Source organism: Salvelinus namaycush, chromosome 8 (genome assembly GCF_016432855.1).
Source record: "Salvelinus namaycush isolate Seneca chromosome 8, SaNama_1.0, whole genome shotgun sequence".
NCBI lineage: Eukaryota > Metazoa > Chordata > Actinopteri > Salmoniformes > Salmonidae > Salvelinus > Salvelinus namaycush.
Window position 1 is genome coordinate 44,953,611 of NC_052314.1, and position 23,797 is coordinate 44,977,407.

Below are 23,797 nucleotides of genomic sequence, written 5' to 3' on the forward strand. Positions count from 1 at the left end.
CCGGCCCACAAGAATGGAATGGTCTACTGTATCAAAAGCTTTGCCAAGTCAATAAAAATAGCAGCACAGTATTGCTAAGACTCAAGGGAAATGGTGACGTCATTGAGGACCTTTAAGGTTGCAGTGACACATCCATAACCTGAGCGGAAACCAGACTGCATAACCGAGAGAATACTATCAACATCAAGAAAGCCAGTAGGTTGATTATTGACAAATTTTCCCAACACTTTTGATAAACATGGCAAATAGAAAGAGGCCTATAACAGTTAGGATCAGCTTGATCTACCCCTTTAAATAAAGGACTAACCGTGGCTGCCTTCCAAGCAATGGGAACCTCCCCAGAAAGGAGAGACAGGCTTGGTGATGATAGGGACAGCAACCTTAAAGAAGAAAGGGTCTAAAACATCTGACCCAGATGTTTTTTTGGGATCAAGTTTAAGGAGCTCCTTTAGCACCTCAGACTCAGTGACTGCCTGCAGGAAGAAACTTTGTAGCGAGGCAGGGGAAAAATAGGGAGAAGCATCGGGGATAGGTGCATTAGAAGGGGTGGGATATGAGGAAATGTTGGATGGCATGGCTGAGTCAAATAGAAATCCTGACTTAATGAAGTGGTGATTAATTAAAGAGCTCAGCCATATGCTTCTTGTCAGTAACAACCACATCATCAACATTAAGGGACATGGGCAGCTGTGAGGAGGAGGGTTTATTCTCCAGGTCTTTAACTGTTTTCCAGAACTTCTTGGGGTTAGACACAGAGAGAGAGAGAACTGCTCCTTGAAGTAACTAACTTTGACCTTCTGGATAGCCTGAGTGCACTTATTTCTCATTTGCCTGAACGATAGCCAGCCAGCCTGAGTATGCGTGTACCGAGCCTTTCGCCGAATGCAATTCTTGAGGTGGAGTAACTCTGCAAGATCACGGTCGAACCAGGGACTGAACCTGTTTTTAATTCTCATTTTCTTTATGCGGGCATGTTTGTTAACAATACCACTGAAAATATATAAAAAAGAATGTCCAAGCGTCTTCGACTGAGGGGATCAAGCTGATTCTATAACATTTTACAAAGTCCAGTTCATGAAGGAAGGCTTGCTCATTAAAGTTTTTGAGCAAGCGTCTATGAAAAATCAGGACAGGTTGTTTCACTGAGAAGCAATTATGAACACAGGCTGTAAAACAATGATCACTAAGGTCATTACAGAAAACACCAGACTGATACTGTACCTATCAGGATTATTTGTGAGGATAACATCGAGGACAGTAGTGTTTTCTGGGTGTTTGGAGTCATACCTTGTGGGATTGGTAATAATCTGAGACAGATTTAGGGAGTCCCGTTGCTTTAGGATTTGGTCAGACTTGGTCAGGACTTGCTTAAGGGGGTGCTCCTCCCATAGACACCAATGTGATAGCAGTCTGCTTAGTTCATTGACTTCCATTGAAATAAAAATTAGGGAGTGGGAGGTCTTGCTTCCTCTTCCATATCTAATGCTACTACTCACCAGCTGGTAGAAAGACACGCCAGGGCCGTCCTCACTGTAGAGGAACCACCAGGCGGCAGCAGCAACGGTGGCAGCACCAACGTAGCCTGGAACACAGACCACAGGAAGTCAGGTAACATTGATCTAAATTGTAATTTGTCAATTGTCCAATTGATTTGATTACCTTTTCCCGTTGAAGTATCGAGATGAGATGATGGCATACTTTGTTGTTGTTTGCTTGTGTAGAATTTAATTACTTTTAATTAAATGTGTATTTTTTATCTACCGTGTTCCTTTATCCCTAGGATGTACAGAAACGGTGTAACATTAATTTGATTATTGCTTTGGCTGCAGTTTGTGTCCCACCACCATGCCAATAAAGCACTGCTCAATTTAAATGTGGTGTGGTAGAGGGGGGGAATGGTGTCCAGGCTGTAAGCCAGTGGAGGCTCCTCAGAAGAGGACGGGGTGGTTTTTGTTGTTGTGAAACAAAAGAAGTTATCATTTTTAGGTAAAACTTTCCTAAACATATTCACGGCACCAAATAATTGATTAGAGGTCTACAGTAGCCTCAACAGCACTCTGTAGGGTTGCACCATGGTGCAGCTGGAGGACAGCTAGTTTCCGTTCTCCTCTGACATGTTGTCCACCCAATAAAAGGACCAGAGAATGAATCTAGTACTGAAAGTATAAGCTACAGCTAGCTAGCATTGCGGTGCATAGAATGTGGTGAGTAGACTCAGAAAGAGAGAAAGAATAGTTGAACAGTTTTGAACAAATACATTTCTTCAAAAGTTATGGAGAAGCAAGAGAGAGAGAGAGAGCTAGCTATATTTTGTTGCATCCCCCCCTCCCCCCACTTACTAAGCTAGCGAATGCAGCTAGCTAGTTTAGCCTATGTTGAATTTCATACATTTTTTAAAGTGAAACATTAAAGTTATCCTCTTTCAATAAAACTATACGAAATACATTCACATCACCAAATAATTGATTAAAACACATTGCTTTGCAATGAAGGTCTACAATAGCCTCAACAGCACTCTTTAGGGTAGCACCATGGTGTAGCCGGAGGACAGCTACTTTCCGTCATCTGGCTACATTGACTTCAATACAAAACCTAGGAGGCTCATGGTTCTCACCCCCTTCCATAGACTTACTTACACAGTAATTATGACAACTTCTGGAGAATGTCCTCCAACCTATCAGAGCTCTTGCAGCATGAACTGACATGTTGTCCACCCAATCAAAGCATCAGAGAATGAATCTAGTACTGAAAGCATAAGATACAGCTAGCTAGCACTGCAGTGCATACAGTGTGGTTAGTAGTTGACGCAGAGAGAGAATGACAATAGTTGAACAGTTTTGAACAAATTAATTTATTATATATAGAAAGCTAGCTATATGTGACCCGATTCAAGACACTAGGCGTATGTCGCAAGTCACGACTTCACAGGAGAGCTGTTTGAACGTAAACATTTTTTTTCTCTAAATGCGTTTTTTGGGGCAGAAATAGCTTCTCGAACATGTGAACTTTCATGTGCCTTAATATCAAAATTGTATGCTATCTGTAAATATGAATAAAATTGTTAAATTATTAGCATAGTTGGTTTAGCCACAGAAAAAGTTAGCAACCTTCCCGCTAGCCATGATTGGCTGAGATAATGAGTGGGCTGGACATGTCGAGAGATGAGTTTGGATTGGTCTGTCATATAGCACGCGTCTGTCTATTGGAGCTGGTCAGTATGTCTAGGTACTCGTGTGAAACGTGGCTTTTTTTATATATCGCGTAGTAAAACTGCATAAATCTAATGTCAAGTTAAAGTGTACTGTTAGCTAGCTAACGTTAGCTGGCTGGCTTTTTAGCTAACGTTATGTGTATGCTCTCCACTTTCTGGAGAGCATACACAAGTTTGAAATCAGTGGAATTCGAGTATGAAAGCTAAGGAGATGGAGAAAACACCAGTCTGGATTACATCGTCAAGCTAAGAGCAACCATGCATGTCATCAGGCAGGAGACGCGTCCAACCATGATGTATACTGGTAAGATAGTCTAGCTAGCTACATTTTCAGATATTTCATTTCAAGTGTACTGTTAGCTAGCTAACGTTAGCTGGCTGGTTCGCTAGCTAACGTTATGTGTATGATCTTATTCTTCGTATCTCAGACACATTTCCTTGACTAGTTATAGCCATAGAACCTGGTTGGTTAGCTACCTGCAGATTCATGCAGGGTAGTAACATGAGTTGTGATTATGGTCCATTGTTTAGCTAGCCAGCTAGCTACATGTCTTAACAAAAGACTCCACTCTAGTTTTTACAAAGTATTTTTATTTCAAGTTAGTGTACTGTTAGCTGGCTGGCTTGCTAACTAACGTTACGTCATGCGTTGGGATCCATTGTTTACCTAGCTAGCTATCTAGCTACATTTCTTAACAAAAGACTCTCGTCTTAGTGTGCCAGAGCGCAGAATAACTGATGCATTTTTGAAAGCTCAACACCCGTTGAATATGTTTGGTGTCAGTAAACGTCGGCAACAAAGCGTAATTCAATTGTTGCCAGCAGCACTGTTACAGTCACCAACGCTCTGGATAACATGAAAACTGTTTAACCAGCTTTTGCTAGGGGGAGTAAAATGGTCAGAGTGGGGTGTTCTCTCATTATGTGTCTGGAAGTAGCTAGCCAATGTTAGCCAGTTAGCTTGGGTGCTTGATGGGTGGGTGTAGATGGGTGTAGATACCAAAATATTGAAAGACGGTTTCTCAAACGTGAGTTTACAAGTTGATCAACTTTCAAGGCAGAATTACTTTCCCATTGTTTCCTCAAATGCAGTGTATGATATCCAATGTAAAAACAGAAATTCAAATGTTGCTACATAAGACCGAATCCAGGTGGTGAGTCACATATTTTGTTGTATTTTTTTCACTTTCACTTACTTAGCTAGTGAATGCAGCTAACTAGTTTAGCCTACTCAAACACCTGGCTCAAACAGAGGGATGCTATGCTAGCTAGCTAGCTATGGCTATCCAACACTGGAACTCTTCTAAGTCAAGGTAAGTTTTTGTTTTTATAAATATATTGCCACTGGGGCCCGCCGGTGTAACTGCTAAACTGCTTGCTGACTGTACTGCATGATTGTAGCGGGTTTACTAATGTGTTAGTTCTAGTTAGATAATATAGTGACAACGATGTAGGCTGTGTGTAGCGGTTAGCGGTTATGATATGAAGGTTTGGCTTGGAATGTTTTTTTCGCCTGGTCACAGAAAGCTGATGTGTTGTGCACAGATGTCCACAAGCGAAGGAAAATGTGAGAGGAGAAGGTCACGTAGATGCGAGAAGGAATTATACTACAAGAAAAGTGATCATGCTGTTTGTATGTGGCTGCTATGAAAGTGAACTGTGTTTGTGTGTGATCAGGGTTGCATTCCTTCCACCAATTCTGTTGAAAAACGTTTCTTAAACGGAAGCGAACGGAACAAAACAGGGATAAATGTACCTGAATTTGTCCAATAGAAACTCATTTGTAACTGTTGGACTAATGATTACACCCTAGATCAGCTAGATGTAGGCAAGAGTGTGCAAGGCGGTATTGAATGTGCCACTGTCTGTCACCTTGATTACTCAAATTTGTCTCTCGACCTGTGCACCTACGTTGTAAGCGTTCATTCATAGGTTAGGTTGTAGCAACCTAATGATGGGTAAAGAGAACATTTTAGTATCATGTAGTAGCCTAAACCTAGCGATGTTACATTGAACTGGGTGAATGGAATATGAATGACAGTCATCCAATATGCTGTAATAGAAATAAGGCCATGCTTATTAAAAAAATAATCGTCCTCCCTTATGTTAAACGGCACCGACCGCCACTGCTGTACGCCCATTGTTGGGCAAAGCAGCAGTCGGTGAGGGTTGAGGCTCTAAGTGTTTGACATTGGGTCAGGGTTGCAGTTAGATTTACGACTGAGCCAGGGATAGTTCAGGGTTGGAGTGTCGGACATACATGAGATACATAATAGTGAGCATATGTTGAACCTGGAACATGGCTCTGTTCCAATATCCACGCTAGCATTCTACATAATCCCTGTTTATACAGGGCTTGCAATGCCAAGGTTGTGGGTTTGATTCCCACAGGGCACAATTATGAAAAAAGTATGTGCTTTACTGTAAATTGCTCTGGATAAGAGCTTTTGCTAAATGACAAAAAAAAATTACATAAAAAACGTGTTCTTTGACCTGATCTTGTTTGTTTACACTTGGAAGATCTGATTTACAATTAGATCACAATGAGTCTTTTAATTGTCTACACCTGTCTAAAAATGTGGGCACAATTAGAATGTGGACAAAGGATGGGGCTTTAGACACAATATCCACCTTAGCATACTACTTAAAAACAACATCCACACTAGCAAACTACTTAGAATGAGGCAGTGTATTGGTCATGCATTCACAATGGTATTCTAGTGACCCCAATGGTTGTTGAAAGAAAAGGAGAGTAGGAGGAAAGCAGAATGGGCAGTGCATTTGTAATTGTATTGTTTTGTATTTGATGTTTTTGACGCGTTCCTGACTTCACCGAATACATTTCCATGAAAATGTACAATAAAAGTGTTGGTATGGTATCTTATCGTATCGTACCTCCAATGGCGAGGTATCTGAAGAACAGCCATCCAGAGATGAGGGGCTCCTTGGGGGAGCGGGGCAGCTTGCCCATGATGTCCAGGTCAGGGGGGTTGAAGCCCAGGGCAGTGGCAGGGAGACCATCAGTCACCAGGTTGACCCACAGCAGCTGGACAGGGATCAGAGCCTCCGGCAGACCCAGGGCAGCGGTCAGGAAGATACTGAGAGAGATGGAGGGATGGATGATGAGCGAGGGAAAGAAAGAAAAAAGAAGAAGAGTAATTTGTGACTAGAACTGTGCGTGGCCGTCATATTGATGTTCTTGCTCACAGTGGTGTCTTGGTCACACTCATCTATTGGCAGTCAAGTAGTTATGCTGCTACGATAGTGAATCTCTGTCTTCCAACAAGTCCCTCTGGGTTAGCGGTCAACCATGGTTATATCTCAGTTGTTATGTGGTCACTTCACCCCCCCTCCACACCCACCCATCCACCCCGAACACTCACCAGACGACCTCACCAACGTTGGAGGATATGAGGTAACGGATGAACTGCTTCATGTTATTGTAAATGGCTCTACCCTCCTCGACGGCTGCCACGATGGAAGAGAAGTTGTCGTCGGCCAGGACCATCTCAGAGGCAGACTTGGCAACGGCAGTGCCAGAGCCCATGGCGATGCCAATCTCGGCCTTCTTCAGGGCGGGGGCATCGTTTACTCCATCTCCGGTCTGGTGGAGGGGGAGGAAGAGAGAGAGAAGGAAGAAAAGAGAAGGTAGAGAAGGAAGATGACTGTTAGTGATGTGTTCTGTATGATATAAATCGTATTTCTGCAAATATTCAGTTTTTGTCATTTGGATGGTTGTACAATAAAGCTTTTGAGTTTTCAATAGATGTCTCCTCTGTTCCTGTTTCCTCCCCTTACCATGGCGGTGATCTCATCGAAGCCTTGCAAGAACTCAACGATCTTGGACTTGTGAGAGGGCTCAACGCGGGCATAGCAACAGGCCTTGCGGACTGCTTTTTTTTGCTCGTGGAGGGGCAGGTCGTCAAATTCACGGCCAGTGTAGGCTCGGCCAGTAGTGTCCTCATCCTCGGTGAAGATGCCAATACGACGGCAGATAGCCACGGCTGTTCCCTTGTTGTCACCTGGGAGGGAGGGAGCGAGGGAAGGAGGGAGGGAGGATAATGAGTTGTAAGATATTGTTTCTCAATATATTTCACAATGAACTATAATGGAGGAAAGACAACCAACACAGAAGAGGTAGATGGATGGAAACAGTGGGAATGATAAAGACACGGAGACAGAGAGACAGAGAGAAAAATTGAGTTAGGGTTGCAAAAATTGGGTAACTTTCCCAAAATCCCAGTTGGAGGATTCCGGATTTCCTGTTTATTCTGTCTTCATTCCGGGAACTTCCAACCGGGTTTTCTTGGAAACCAGGGAACTTTAGGAAAAGCACCAGATTTTTACTGTCCAGTATACTGACCAGTGATCATGATGACGCGGATGCCAGCAGCCCTGCACAGCTCAATAGCTCCAATGACCTCCTTACGAGGGGGGTCCAGCATGCCCACGCAGCCCACGAAGGTAAGGTCAGTCTGAGGACCACAGACAGAGAGAGAGAGAGGAGACATAGGGCAAGTGCTTTAGAAATTAAATTAGTTGTTGTGCAAATAAAGCTTGAATGCAATGAATTTAGATACAAAAAAATCTGCTGGAATTTCTATTTACCTAGTAATTATTATTATACATTTTTTGTTGTTTTGTTATTATACATTTTCCCTCTAATTGTTAGTTAGGACCTTGTCTCATCGCTGCATCTCCTCAATGGGCTCGGGAGAGGTGAAGGTTGAGACATGCGTCCTCCGAAACTTCTTAACACTGCACACTTAACCCGGAAGTCAGCTGCACCAATGTGTCGGAGGAAACACCGTTCAAAGCCACAAGGAGTCGCTAGAGCGTGATGAGCCAAAGAAAGACCCCTGCCAATCCCCCCCGGCGCTGGGCCAATTGTGCACTACCCTATGGGGTTCCCGGTCACGCCTCAGCACTGCGATTGCCTTAGACCGCTGAGCCACTCAGGAACCCCTTTATTTACCTAGTAATTAATACAGTAGGTACTTAAATTCCGCTTCCCCCCCTCTCTCCCTGACGCACTCCCCCCCCTTCTCTCCTCTCCTTTCTCACCTCGTAGTCGCCGAACTTGGTGGAGTCTTCGAGGTTCATCTCTTCCATACGGAGGGGTGTGTCGCGGGTGGCCAGTGCCAGACAACGCAGGGTGTCACGGCCAGTACCCCACTCCTTGATCACAGCCATGATCTTATTCTTGACAGGCTCGGACAAGGGCACACGGGTGGTGCCAACGCGCACATATGCACACCTCTCAATAACACCCTCGGGAGCGCCCTATGGAGAGAGCGATAGAGGGAGAGAGATAACAGTCAGGACTCAAGGAGCATTTTGGAACTTTATAAACAATCACTGCAAGATTGCTATAGAGATTACTGATATGACAACGTCACTGGAGCGTTTACTCTGAGCATTTCCATAGAGACGGTTGCCGGTATTCTCTCACCTTGACGAACATCTTGTTGCCGACAGCGGCCTTAGAGGACTTGGCTGGTGAGCAGAACACTGACATGGACTTCCTGTCTCTGGAGAACTCCAGGGTGAACTCCTTCTTCATCAGCTGCTTGATCACCTGAGAGAGAGACGGAGAGGACATGGGTCGGCTGGAGAGGGAGGAATGAGAGGGGTGGAATGGGGGAGTAGGTTGGAGAGGGGAGCCAGAAGGAAAAGAGGGAGGTGAGAGAGGGTGGACTGGAGAGAGGGAGGAAATGAGGGATAGAGGAAAGGTGAAGGGAGGGAGGAAGGAAGACTTACAGAGCAACAGGCGTTGGCTCTGTCGGGCTTGGACAGGCCGCGCACTTCAGTGTTGAACACATTCATCTTCTCAACCAGGCAGCACAGAGCGGTCTCAGTGGCCTCGCCCACCTTCTCATAGATGCCCTTAGACTGCAGGAGAGAGGGGAAAGACACTATCAGATCTGGGCTAGACTAATACACATATCAGATCTGGGCTAGACTAATACACATATCAGATACATAAAATAACAGCTACACATATACAGATACTGAGTGCTGACTCAGTACCACGCACACACGCATGCACACACACGCACGCAAACTCACAAACACTCACTTACATCGTTGTAGTCCATAGAGGAGTCATTGCACAGAGCACAGATGGTGGACAGCTCCACCAAGCCATCATACTGGCCACACTTCACTAATGCACCGTTCTTAGTACTTAGAGAGATGGAGAAGACAGTAAGTCAGGTGTGTGTGTGTGTTTGTGTGTGTGTGTGTGTGTGTGTGTGTGTGTTTCCAGGCTATACTCACACTTCTCCCTCGGGAGTGTACTTGGAACCGGAGATGTCGAAAGAACCCAGAGAAACGCTATCTCCGTCCACTTTGTCAATAATGAACATCTGGAACCACATCACAAAGACAACACACACACACACTACTTAACTATGCATTTTAAAAAGCCAACTGAACCAATTTCTTAATCACCGTTATTTTGTGAGTTGGGTGGACTGCTACGGTATACCCCCAAATGTTGAGCATACTCACAATCCTATTGCAGTTGGCTGCCTTACAATTGTACTTTGAATCAACAAACTCTGCTCGAGTTGAGTTGAATTTGAACAAGCTTGATGAGTAAAATTACAAAATGTATGTTTGCTCAAAACCACTGAAAACCAGAGCCATCATTATCTTATTTCCCAGCACGCTTTATTGCAGTTTGAGTTTTTCAATACCTGTACTTTTGTATTCATACCCCTTGACTTATTCCACGTTTTGTTGTAACAGCCTGAATTCAAAATTGATACATTTTCTAACCCATCTACACAGAATACCCCATAATGACAAAGTGAAAACATGTTTTTAGACATTTTTGTTTTTGTCAATTTCGCACTAGCATTTTCCAGCCCAAATGCCAGGTTCGGCAATTTACCAGTCTAACATCAGCTCTCTTGCTTTATAGTGGGAGGGGTGGCAATATTTGAGATGTGTCCTTAAAAACACATGCAAAAATGACAATTTCATGCAGTGCTAATGGGAAGTTTTAAGACTCATAAAAAGCAGGTCTTAGCAGTAATGCAGTTGATACTTACATGGATTTTGAAAGCGAAAGTGCAGCCTATCCAGCCATGATGCACAGTGAGTACCCATGGAAGAGATATGTGATTTTACGCTGCTGAATCTAGTATTTAGAAACATAAACTATTGGTTCCCCCCAATTTAGTTTAATTTGATTAAGAACCAAGCATAGTCTATCCTTCCCTTAATCAAGGCTGATTTAGCACCATCACATATGTGTATTTTTTTAGCCTGGCCATTAGTCAACTAGCCAATGAGTAAGTTAGTTTTAAATGGTATACTGAGCGTGCTTTGAAATATTTTTGAGGTTTTTGCCCTCATGCTTTTTCATTAGGTATTCAAAATTCACATACCTGCATACTTCATTTCGCTTGTTTGAGTAGGCTATCCATCTCCATTTTCAAAGAGCGCCCCTCACCCAATTAACGTTACCAAAGACAACCGCGCTCCTCCAAACTATTCAATCCTCCTATAATGCCATATCAATGCTGTATTTTTTTCAGAATCTCCCTAGGACATAGGCAACGATACAATTGACAGGAGTCTAGTTTGTATATAAACATGTGAATGTTATGCATAAAGACATTTAGGCTTGCCCTGTGCACACATGCTAATGAATGAGATACGCGATTTATGATATCAAGCTTCTGACCCAATCCTTATTAGAAATGTTGTTGTTGGTGTTGCAAGATTATGTTATAAATACTGTTATTGCATCAAATGGTTATTTTATGCAACAGAATAGGGGGTTCATAGAACACTCATCTGTGTGTATTTTACTGAGAATGGGCCTCTGGGAGATTTAATGCTGACAGAATATTTACAATGTCTTTGGGTGATAAAACTAACAAGACTGTTTCTGTACTGAGGTGCCAGGGTGGAGATGGCTCCAGTATGGAGTTGGGGGCCAGACCCTAGTTTCTAGACAATGAGAGCAGTCTTTACAGCAGATACTGTTTGCTGTGAATTATTAGTATCTTTCATACGAATCTTAACCTTGTGACCCATTCCATACATCTGTTGTTTGTCATGAACATCCTGGGGGATGAACTTTGCTATAAAATGCTGTGGCTCAAATCCGCTTGTTGGGCTCTCAACGAATCACCTACGGGAGGGTCGTTGACAAGCTCCATTACTGCAGTAATTAAATCATAAAGTTAACTTGTTTTAAAGACATTAAAAGTCTCTCCTTTTGATTAGAATAATTCCACGACATTGGTTTAAAAAACAGATTGTTTTTCATTTAATTTGATTGAAAACCAAACTTATTAGAAATATTCACATCCATGGGTTTATGGTGATGAAGTAAGCTGCTACATGGTTCAAATGCAATGCAATTTTCATCTGCTATTTCTGTAGTGCAGATATTATCTGTAAGATGGTTCCATAATGTTTATAAAACATTACATTTGCCAGTAGTATAATGTTGTGGACATTTCCCCTTTCTCTTTATATTGGATCTTTATCCAGCATCTGTGAAAGGTTTGGATGTGCATAAAACCCTTCATAGTCTAAGATGCCTTGTCTGTATTATATGCCCACAGGGAGCAATTATGATTCCTGTATCTGTATTTAGACATAGCCTATTTAAATATCACTTCGTTTTTATTAAAATTTGATTACAATTATACACTGTCTTTTTAGGCCTCAATAGCCTAGTGAATTTAATCTTGCTTATTGACTACGTTTGGCATGTCCAGACTGCAATTTACAGTAGGCCTAGGAGCCCCTATATCAGTGCAAATGCTATAGCCTATTTAACAATGTATTTCCATACTGAAGCAATGCAATGCTTATATAAACAGGTCGACTGCAAACATGTTCAACATATGTTGCAAATATGGGGCAGGCTATTTAACAAACTAGGCTATAATGGAGTAACATTCGAATTGGAGTTGTTAACAATGCAATACACAAAAGACTGTAAATACACAACTTGAAGCAACCACCTATTTAGCCATGGAGCACGTTCTGATTGGCCAGTGAGGGGCAAGCCTCGACACACCCACAACTGGTTTATTTATCAAAACCCAGCCCTTTCGCACCACCACCAGCAACTGTGAACTGTGGTGAAAATAGCAAAAATATTTCTGACATACCCCTGAACCTATAGTGCTACCGCCAGTGCTTAGATTTACCACTGCATTAGGTTTGTTGAAATAGAGCCCAAAATCTCAATTTAATGTATTTTAAATTCAGGCTGTAACAACAAAATGTGGGAAAAAATCAAAGGGTATGAATACTCTCTTAAGGCACGGATTAGTTGATTACATTGGTTGATTGGCTGATTACACAAAAATAAATAACGTACACTGAGTGTACAAAACATTAGAAACACCTTCCTAATATTCACCACCTTTTGCCCTCAGAACAGCCTCAGTTTATCGGGGCATGGACTACAAGGTGTCGAAAGCATTCAATAGGGATGCTGGCCCATGTTGACTCCATTGCTTCCCACAGTTGTGTCAAGTTGGCTGTGCAGTATGTCCATTGGGTGGTGGATCAGGCTTGACACACAGGGAGACTGTTGAGCGTGAAAAAAACAGCAGCGTTGCAGTTCTTGGCACACTCTAACCGGTGCGCCTGGCACCTACTACCATACCCCGTTCAAAGGCACTTCAATCTTTTGTCTTGCCCATTCACCCTCTGAATGGTGCACATACACAATCCATGTCTCAATTGTCTTAAAAATCCTTATTTAAACTGTCTCATCCCCTTCATCTACACTGGTTAAAGTGGATTTAGCAGGTGACATCAATAAGGGATCTTAGCTTTCATACTGGATTCACCTGGTCAGTGTTCCTAATGTTTTGTACACTCAGTGTACATTTTTAGAAACGAATCTAATGTGTTAGTAGTTGGACGTTTTGCACCCGTTACTGAGATGTCTGTTCCAGTGTATATGATTTAGGTAGTCTCAATAATCAATCTTCCTTACCCCGGCAGTCATTCTCAATGCAGGTTGCGGGTGAATAAAAGTTACAATTGCTGGATATCCTCGCTCTGGATTCCAACAGGAATTAAACATCACTTTGCAAACCAGCATTGAGGTTTAAATCAACGTACAATTGTAAGGGAATCAGCTGCAATAGGATTATGAGTGTTCTGCAATAGGATTGTAGTTAAATAAAGGTTATATAAATACATTTTAAAAAGATATAATAATAATGGCATTGAGGTTGATTCAACGTACAATTGTAAGGCACGCAGCTGCAATAGGATTATGACTTTGCTCAACAAAATGGCTGAAAGGTTGATTCAACGTACAATTGTAAGGCATGCAGCTGCAATAGGATTGTGATAGGACTCCTATTGCAGCTGGTTGCCTTACAATTGTATGTTGAATCCACACCTTTTTCCCAGTGTGGTGGATCTCTGGTGCGTTTGTGTGTGTGTGTGTTTGAAAGCACAGCGCACGTGTGCATGTGTGTGTTTGTGCTTGTGCGACGTGTGGGTGTGTGTGTGTGCGTGCGTGCGTGCGTGTGTGTTTGTACGGCGTGTGTGTGTACCCACCTTGGTGACACACATCTGATTGGTGGTGAGGGTGCCTGTCTTGTCGGAGCAGATGACGGAGGTGCAGCCCAGGGTCTCCACAGAGGGCAGGGAGCGGACGATGGCGTTCTTCTTGGCCATACGGCGGGTACCCAGAGCAAGGCAGGTGGTGATCACAGCAGGCAGACCTGGGGGGGGGGGGGGGGGGGGGAGAAGGGTGAAAGAGTGTTATTAGTTAGGCAGTGAACCATGTTCATGTTCTTGTGATGAGAAACCTTGCTTGAGACCTGAAGATTTGCATTCGTTTTGCTACATAGGTCAGCAGGTTAACACAGTCTCAAAGGTGATTGGTTGATTGACTTTTGTCCACTTTATTTTGACCCATCTAGACTTTTTAGATTAGATTAGTGCTAGTCCAGTATCAGTTGCTTACCCTCAGGAATGGCAGCCACAGCCAAGGCCACAGCGATCTTGAAGTAGTAGACGGCCCCGCGAATCCAGGAGCCTCCATGAACTGGGTCGTTGAAGTGGCCAATGTTGATCATCCACACGGCAACACAGATCAGGGAGATGACCTGTTATGGAATAAACAACAAAAGGTTGTCAGATAAAGCCTGGTTTAAAAATATATATAATTCAATTGTCATCTTTACACTATTTGGTTTCCTTACATGGTAAGTCTATAGACAAGGTATGACTTGGTTTTATTTCCCTGACACTGTTTCTAAATGCTTACATTTGACCATTTGTGGCTCAAATCCCACTGTCATTTTGTAATTTGGGTGAAATATCCCTTTAAGTTGTATCAAATCAAAACTGCCAAGAATTGGCTACTTGACCATTTTAAGGCAGCGGGGAAACTAATCTTGTCAAGTTGCAACAACTAAGGTAGTGTAGTAGTAGTAGCAGTAGTAGTAGTGTAGTAGTAGCTGTCTGTCTCACCTTGGAGAGCTGCTCTCCGAACTCGTCCAGTTTGGCCTGCAGGGGGGTCTTCTCCTGCTCTGTCGCAGCCATCTGGTCGCGGATCTTCCCGATCTCTGTAGAGACACCAGTTGCCACGGCTATGCCGATAGCCTTGCCTGAAGCGATGTTGGTGCCCTTGAGGGACCGACAGAGGGAGGGAGAGAGGGAGCGAGGGAAAGGGAGGGGGAGAAGGAGATAGTGGAAAGAGTGAGAGAGAGAGAGGGGAAAAGAGGGAGCGGTCAATTAATTGCTGTTAGGGTGGAGGAGAGAGTAGAAGAGGCTCATATCGAGAAGGGCAGGAGTGTGGAAAACAACAGTTAGATTGATGGAGATTCTGAGATGGAGGAATAGAAAAATAGATAGATGGATAAATATATAGGAGAGTTCCTCACAGAGAAAAGCATGTTCTTCTTGTCCTGGTTGACAGCTCTCATGTCTGGGACGGCATCGGTGTGCTTGATCACACTGACAGACTCACCTGAGCGAGGAGAGAGACAGAGAAGCAGATAGAGTGAGGCAGATAGAGTGATTTTTACAACAAAATAGTTTTACATGTATTAAAAAAAAAAAAAGTTAACTCAGGATTTTATTGCAAATTCTGAATGTAATTTTAGATTTTTCATACAAAAAATATTTCAAGAATATTGACGTCTTGATTTTGTCTAAAATAATGGTTAGTCAAATAGATTTATTTTATTTTGGCCAAATTGAGAAAGCACACTTTATTTAACCTCAATGTCAACTTGTTTTTACATGGCATTGTAGATTTTAGCTGTATAGATTAAATATTTTGGATGTTTTCAGTGTTTTCAGATTCAACGCTTTCAGACAATGCGATTAATCTCGAGAGAGAAAACAGTGCACTGAAATTACAAAAAGTTAACTTGAGTTAACTGATTAACTCTGACAGACCTAATTTATTTCCATTGTAGTCTTGTAAAGAGGGTTAAGACAGAGTTGATAATATCACTCACCGGTGAGGATGGACTGGTCAACACGCAGAGTAGTAGAGTTTATTTTGACGAGTCTGATGTCAGCGGGGACTTTGTCACCAACTGGGGAAAAAAGAACAAACATGAGAATGGCGCCGGAGGGGATGGCTGCCATTTTACGGGCTCCTAACCAACTGTGTTATTTTGTTAGTTTTTTTTGTGTAGTTTGTAATACGTTTCTTTACTTATTTTGTACATAATGTTGCTGCTACCGTCTTTTATGACCGAAAATAACTTCTGGACATCAGAACAGCGATTACTCTTTAACGAGTCCTTCGCGTGAAGGATATACTGCTTTCTCGGGAACAGGCCAAAATCCCTGTCATTTGCATGAAGAAAAGACAGCGAAAAAGAGGGCGGAGGTCGGGCTGCCTTCGGAGAATTCGTAGGCGAGTGAGTAATCCTCCACTACCATCCGATCTATTGGCCAACACGCAATCATTGGAAAACAAAAAGGATGATATACGATCAAGACTATCCTACCAACAGGACATTAAAAACTTTAATATCTTATGTTTCACCGAGTCGTGGATGAACGACGACACGGATAATATAGAGCTGGCAGGATTTTTCATGCATCGGCAGGACAGAGAAACTACGTCTGGTAAGACGAGGGGTGAGAATGTGTGTCTATTTGTCAATAACAACTGGTGCGCGATGTCTAATATTAAAGAAGTCTTGAGGTATTGCTCACCTGCTCTCCTGTACTCCCTGTTGACCCACAACTGCGTGGCCAAACACGACTCCAACACCATCATTAAGTTTGCTGACGACACAACAGTGGTAGGCCTGATTACCGACAACAATGAGACAACCTATAGGGAGGAGGTCAGAGACCTGGCAGTGCGGTGCCAGGACAACAACTGTTCCCTTAATGTGAGCAAGACAAAGGAGCTGATCGTGGACTACAGGAAATGGCGGGCCAAACACATTAACATCGACGGGGCTGTAGTGGAACGGGTCGAGAGTTTCAAGTTCCTTGGTGTCCACATCACCAACGAACTATCATGGTCCAAACACACCAAGACAGTTGTGAAGAGGGCACGACAAAGCCTATTCCCCCTCAGGAGACTGAAAAGGTTTGGCATGGGTCCCCAGATCCTCAAAAAGTTATACAGCTGCACCATCGAGAGCATCCTGACCAATTGCATCACCGTATGGCAACTGCTCTGCATCTGACTGTAAGGCGCTACAGAGGGTAGTGCGTACAGCGCAGTACATCACTGGGGCCAAGTTTCCTGCCATCCAGGACCTATATGCTATGCGGTGTCAGAGGAAAACCCCCAAAATTGTCAAAGGCTCCAGTCACCCAAGTCATAGACTGTTCTCTCTACCGTCGCACAGCAAGCGGTACTGGTGCGCCAAGTCTAGGACCAAAAGCCTCCTTAACAGCTACTACCCCAAGCCATAAGACTGCTAAACTATTAATCAAATGGCCACCTGGACTGTTTACATTGACCTCCCTCCCATTTGTTGTTACACTGCTGCTACTCGCTGTTTATTATCTATGCATAGTCACTTTACTCCTGCCTACATGTACAAATTACCTCAACTAACCTGTACCCCCACACATTGACTTGGTACCGGTACCCCCTGTATATAGCCTCGTTATTGTTATTTTATTGTGTAACTTTTTTTATTTTTAAGTACTTTAGTTAATTTGGTAAATATTTTCTTAACTCTTTCTTGAACGGCATTGTTGGTTAAGGGCTTGTAAGTAAGCATTTCACTGTTGTATTCGGCGCATGTGACAAATAAAGTTTGATTTGATTTTTAGTTCAAGGTAGCTGTCTCAACCTTATGCATATACACACAAACTCCACTCCACTTCAGAGTTCATTTAACGTATGTTCAAACATAATTACTACATTTTAATTCACAGTCTTTATCACAATCAAGGTTTACCCTGGTTAACATTGTGCTTATTCTGAATTTTTACAGTGTATTCTGACAATACACTGCTTTTTTACACTCTCAAAATATCACCATTTGACATTTTGACTCTTCAGTATGGCAAAATAGAGAGAGAGAGGGTGTGAAAGAGAGAGGGAGAGAGAAAGAAGGAGAGAGAGAGAGAGTTGATAATAGAGAAAAGTCCCCTCATCCAACTAATATTGACTCTTGAGACTAAGTTTATTAACCACTACCAACCCAACAAAGCCTCAGGACAGCACTCAGACAGTCTGGTCCAACCACAGTATAACCAAACAAAAATAAAAATATATTACCAATTCGGGAAAACATTTGTACTATTTACACATTGTAACAACACTGTACATAGTTAATAATATAACATTTCAAACGGCTTTCTCTTTTGAAACTTTTGTGTGCTTCATTTTAACTGTTAATTTGTGATTGTTTATTTTACATGCTTTGGCAATGTAAATATTGTTTCCCATGCCAATAAAGCCCATTTGAATTGAATGTACATGCCAATAAAGCCCATTTGAATTGAGAGAGAGAGAGAGAGAGAGAGAGAGAGAGAGAGAGAGAGAGAGAGAGAGAGAGAGAGAGAGAGAGAGAGAGAGAGAGAGAGAGAGAGAGAGAGAGAGAGAGAGAGAGAGAGAGAGAGAGAGAGAGAGAGAGAGAGAGAGAGAGAGAGAGAGAGAGAGAGAGAGAGCAAGAGAGCAAGAGCAAGAGCAAGAGAGAGCAAGAGAGCAAGAGAGTGCGCGCGCGAGAGAGAGAGACAGGTGTTAGAGAGATAACGTGTATGCTTATTACTATCTCTCTCTCAAATTCAAATTCAAAATCAAATTCAAATTGCTTTATTGGCATGAAATACAATTTGTAGATTTCAGTCCAATGCAATGAGGATAATGAAATATAGTTAATTTCAGTGGTAATAATAACAGTACATCTAATCATGTATACAGGTACAACACTACTGCTGTTGTATTGTGGAATCTTCGGTCGATCAATTTTATTAAAGAAAAATAACATTATATAAAAAAGGAAAAGAATGGCTAATAAATAAACAACAAAATGGATGATGGTTCCACTATGTATTACTGTCAGTTATATACAATCTCTTTCTTGTTTTCTCTATCATTCTCTCTATACCTCCCTCTCTCTTACCCTCTGATTGCCTTAAAATTACCCATTGTCTCAAGGACACAAGGACAGCCTCCCTCCCTCCCTCCCTCCCTCCCTCCCTCCCTCCCTCCCTCCCTCCCTCCCTCCCTCCCTCCCTCCCTCCCTCCCTCCCTCCCTCCCTCACACAATGACACTTAGTCATTGTCATACACTCTCTATCCCTCTCTCTCTTTCTTACCCTCTCATATACACACGGGCACACACACACACACTCGTTCACATGTCCAAGCCACACATCTAGTACATTGGTGCAGGTCTTGTGTGGCTCTAGTACACAGGTCTTGTGTGGCTCTGTTGGTAGAGCATGGCACTTGCAACGCCAGGGTTGTGGGTTCGAAGGAAAACATGTACGCACTCACTACTGTAAGACACTTTGGATAAGAGCATCTGCTAAATGAGTCAAATGTCAAATGTAAATGTAATGCATTGATTATAGTGTTTGTTCTTAGTAGATCACCTGCTAAATTTGGAAATTGTGCCTGCAAATGAATAACACGCATTAAACAGTAAAATGCGCCCTTATTAGTAAAATCTGTAATCTATACTAGGATCAGATTAGCCAACCCTAAACCTAACCTTAAACGTTAGAGGGATAAACCAATTTGACCCAGGACCAGGCGCTGGTATACATTCCAAATGGCACTCTATATCCTCCGTTAGTGGTTCACAATATTTTTCAGTTACAGTACAGAATTTTACTCTGCCCTGAGAACCCCTGAAGTACCCCCTCATGTGCATTTTACCAGTAGCCCTACGGTGTCATGAGTCTTCTCAAGTACACTCTGTGGATAGGCCAAGTACCCTCAGGGATTCTAGGGCCTACAGTACATAGTGCACTATTTTTGACCAGAGCCCTATGGCTATAAAGTGAATAGAGTGCCCTTTGGGATGTGTCTGTCAACCAGTAGACTGGCAATATTCACTATGGGTATTAGGCTTTGTTTTTTGGGGGGGAGGGGTGGTATAATATATTAGCAAACCCTAAAGACGTGATGTCCATCTGAGAGGATTTGACAGATTCAAGCACTTTGTGACAAATTTTGTGACAAATTGTACACTTTGTGATAAGAATTGTTGTAAAAAGGGCTATATGCTTTAATCTCTATACCTTCATCTCTGATAGGCAAGGTAGATTTTTTTTCACTTACATCAGATCTACATTTATTTTAGTGGCTTGTGGGTATTGGGGCTAATGGTCGACTTGGAACTGGGCCTACAACTCTTGTGCCTATAGGGGTAGAAGTTGCCCTTTTGCACAGATCTAGGATCAGGTTACCCCAAAATCTGAGCCCTTTAGTCATTATGTGAGAGAAAACAAACTGAACCCAGATCAGTGTTTAGGGAGTTATACAGTTATTACGTAAATCTGAATCTCTGAATCTGAATCTTACCGGACACCTCCACCACATCTCCAGGGACGATCTCCCTGGCCTTGATCATCTGGACGTTCTTCCTGTCCGACCGGTAAACCTTCCCCATCTCAGGCTCATACTCCTTCAGAGCCTCGATGGCGCTCTCTGCATTGCGCTCCTACAGGGCAACAATAACACCACAGAACATCAGTTCCTCCAATTCCTCCTGACCTCCCAACCAGAAGTGTAAAGCCTGACTTATGCCAATATGCCCACCCCCTACACCCGTCACATCCACCCCCTCCCCGCTCCCTTGTCCCATAACCCCCTATGTGTGAATCCTTGTGCATAGTTTCCAAATGACCACCACAAGGCCAATATGGACCCGCTGCTTGTGGCTTGCGGTAACCCGATCGTCCCTCTGTATTTTTACTGTGGGTTTGGGGGCTGATGCATTTTCCCCTATAACACCCCTACCCCACCCCCGCGGGTAACACATTCTGACCCTGAACGGGTAAACTAACGCATGTGATGTATTATGTGTGTGTGTGTGTGTGTGTGTGTGCGTGCGTGCGTGCGTGCGTGCGTGCGTGCGTGCGTGCGTGCGTGCGTGCGTGCGTGCGTATGTGTTTCCACTAACTGACCTGCCAGACTCCAACGATGGCATTAGCAATGAGAATGAGGAGGATGACTAAGGGTTCCACAAAGGCTGTGACTGTTTCCTCACCTTCCTCAAACAAGGCCAGCACCTGAAAGCAAGAGATAGAGAGAGGGAGGGAGGGAGGGAGGGAGGAAGGGAGGGAGGGAGGGAGGGAGGGAGGGAGGGAGGGAGGGAGGGAGGGAGGGAGAGAGAGAATTTATGTTTATGGATAATGGAATGGAATGCACTTTTATGACACTTGACAATATGCGCGCATAACAGAAAAACGTATTTTTCCACTTTATGACACTTGACAATATGTGCCCATATCAGAAACACTTTTTTTCCACTCTATCCCAGCCTTTTTTGTCTGTGTGTCCGTGCACGTGCATGTGTGATAGAGGGAGTTTTGTGTGTGTGTGTTCCTTCACGTGTGTATGCGCGTCCGTGTACGTGAGTGTAACGAGTTGTTGTCACTGGTCTGTTTAGGAAAGGGGCTGTGTTGACATGGACACAGATCAGTTCTGGTCCACTGAAGCAGAGTAAGAAGCAATCTCACTCACAGAGAAAGAGAGATATCCCTCCATCCCTCCATTATTGTATACATCCATCCATTATCCTTTATTCCCTATTCCTTTGCCCAAACCATCCTCTTTTACCATCTTCCGTCTCTCCCTTCTCTACTCTGTTGTTCCTTAGTGCAAAGATTTCATTCTTCCATCCTCTTTTCCATTTCTTTCTTTCTTTTTCTTACTTTCTTTCTTTCTTTCTCTCTCGCTTTCTTTCTTTCTTTTTTGTTTGTTTGTTTCTTTATTTTCTTCTCTATCCATTTATTCTCTTATTCCCTCTCTTTTAAGATCTCTATATCATTCATCCTCTCTGTCTTCTCTATTCTAAAATACACTGCATTGAAATCCATTGTAGCCTATTCACACGTACCATACTACCATAGAACCGTTCCATTCCAATAAAACCTCATTTGAAAGTACATGAAAAACATTACACTGATATTGCCAATGCATTTATATATTTATACAGTATATTAACTATATATTATGCATTTATTAATGACATATTACTATCATTACAGTGTCTTCCTCAACCATATACTGTATGTACCTATCATCTGTTTGTTTGTCTTTGCAACAAACAATGCCATTGTGCAATACTATCTCTCTCTCGCCGGCAATCCTTCGTTCCTTTCATCCCTGACCTTTGTGGAAGGATACATTTTCTCGGCCTGGCTTGAGACTCTCTTAAAATAACACGCTCTCTCTCCCCTCGCACCCTCGCACACACACACACACCACGCACACACACAGTACATCGCACACACACACACACCATTCTTTCTAAGGCCATAATGACAGCTGGTCAGGGACAGAGTGTAAAGGGTTGGGGTTGGGGGGGGTTAAAACATTATGTCACCCCCCTACTCCAAAACAGATTTGAAAAGAGAGAGCGAGACAGGAGGGCAGATGGGAGACAACAGTGAAATGAAATAGTGAGAGAGAGAGGGGGGGGGGGGGGAGGGAGGGAGGGATTCCTAGAGTGAGTGAGCGAGTGTGTGTGTGCGTGAGTGAGTGAGTAAGCGAGGGAGTGAGGGAAGGAGAGAGGGAGGACATCAATCCATATGAAATATAACCTGACCGATCACAGCATGTGTCCTGTGTGTGCGTGTACGCAAAGCATAACTGACCTGTGTGTGTACAGTATGTGTCTTTCATAGTGCAGGTATGTAACCTTGTGTGCATGCATGTGTGTGTGTGTGTGTGTGTGTGTGTGTGTGTGTGTGTGTGTGTGTGTGTGTGTGTGTGTGTGTGTGTGTGTGTGTGTGTGTGTGTGTGTGTGTGTGTGTGTGTGTGTGTGTGTGTGTGTGCGCGTGTGTGTGTGTGTTAGCTGTCAGTGTCATCTCAGGGCCTCTGCCACCATGCACACCTGCTACGCTGAAACATTTACCCATCCTGCACTGGGGTAAGGAGAGGATGTGGAAGGAGGCAATTGACAGGAAGTGACTTCACAATGATCTTACAGGTGCTAACACCAACAAACACATAAATACACCCAAACCTATCGACCTGTATAGACCCTACCCTCTATGCACTTGTGGAGATCTGAGAGGACTCAATAGGTATTATCAATACATGAATATCTTCCCCTTGCTCTCATTACACCAATTATTGAGGAGCAGACCATAGATAACATCACTTTACCCTGTCTTGTGTCATTACACTGCAATATTTTCCCTGTAACCCATAGCAATATCTATACTCCATAGTCGGTCAAAATCAGTGACAACATTTTGTCTACTTACAAAAGAGATGCAGGCAGCCAGCAGCAGGATTCTGACCAACAGATCCTCAAACTGCTCTACGACCAACTCCCAGATGGTCTTACCTGAGAGAGAGAGAGAGAGAGAGAGAGAGAGAGAGAGAGAGAGAGAGAGAGAGAGAGAGAGAGAGAGAGAGAGAGAGAGAGAGAGAGAGAGAGAGAGAGAGAGAGAGAGAGAGAGAGAGAGAGAGAGAGAGAGAGAGAGAGAGAGAGAGAGAGAGAGAGAGAGAGAGAGAGAGAGAGAGAGAGAGAGAGAGAGAGAGAGAGAGAGAGAGAGAGAGAGAGAGAATGTCATTGGATGCTGTAGCCACACATTGCCTTGATGACATTGCCTTGGCAAAGCTGTCATCAAGCCTAAAATCACCATGCCAATGCCAAGCATCGGCTGGAGTTGTGTAAAGCTCGCCGCCATTGGACTGGAACAGTAGAAAAGCATTCTCTGGAGTGATGAATCAAGCTTTACTATCAGGCGGTCCAACAGACGAATCTGGCTTTGGCGGATACCAGGAGAATGCTACCTGCCCAAATGTATAGTGCCAACTGTAAAGTTTGGTTTAGGTGGAATAATGGTCTGGGGCTGTTTTTCATGGTTCGGGTTAGGCCCCTTAGTTCCAATGATGGGAATTCTTAACGCTACAGCATACAATGACATTCTAGACGATTCTGTGCTTCCAACTTT

General features: G+C 43.2%; 1 protein-coding gene and 1 long non-coding RNA gene across 2 annotated transcripts in view; one reads left to right on the plus strand and one right to left on the minus strand.

The window, feature by feature from the left end:
* LOC120052719 (sarcoplasmic/endoplasmic reticulum calcium ATPase 1-like) overlaps positions 1–23,797 on the minus strand; it is a 33,411-nt gene that overhangs the window by 6,557 nt on the left and 3,057 nt on the right. Inside the window, exons 3-20 of the mRNA XM_038999799.1 lie at positions 23,102–23,184; positions 20,792–20,896; positions 20,187–20,325; positions 15,685–15,765; positions 15,103–15,188; positions 14,690–14,845; positions 14,181–14,322; positions 13,769–13,935; positions 9,491–9,579; positions 9,295–9,397; positions 8,972–9,103; positions 8,664–8,789; positions 8,276–8,494; positions 7,575–7,686; positions 7,010–7,233; positions 6,595–6,815; positions 6,107–6,309; positions 1,497–1,582 (exon numbers count right to left, since the gene is read on the minus strand). Coding sequence (XP_038855727.1) covers positions 1,497–1,582; positions 6,107–6,309; positions 6,595–6,815; positions 7,010–7,233; positions 7,575–7,686; positions 8,276–8,494; positions 8,664–8,789; positions 8,972–9,103; positions 9,295–9,397; positions 9,491–9,579; positions 13,769–13,935; positions 14,181–14,322; positions 14,690–14,845; positions 15,103–15,188; positions 15,685–15,765; positions 20,187–20,325; positions 20,792–20,896; positions 23,102–23,184 — 2,474 coding nt within the window. The remainder of the gene's footprint in view (positions 1–1,496; positions 1,583–6,106; positions 6,310–6,594; positions 6,816–7,009; positions 7,234–7,574; positions 7,687–8,275; positions 8,495–8,663; positions 8,790–8,971; positions 9,104–9,294; positions 9,398–9,490; positions 9,580–13,768; positions 13,936–14,180; positions 14,323–14,689; positions 14,846–15,102; positions 15,189–15,684; positions 15,766–20,186; positions 20,326–20,791; positions 20,897–23,101; positions 23,185–23,797) is intronic.
* The window catches only part of LOC120052721, a 53,319-nt gene continuing 32,947 nt past the window's right edge, over positions 3,426–23,797 (plus strand). Inside the window, exon 1 of the long non-coding RNA XR_005477397.1 lies at positions 3,426–3,515. This is a non-coding gene — a long non-coding RNA (uncharacterized LOC120052721). The remainder of the gene's footprint in view (positions 3,516–23,797) is intronic.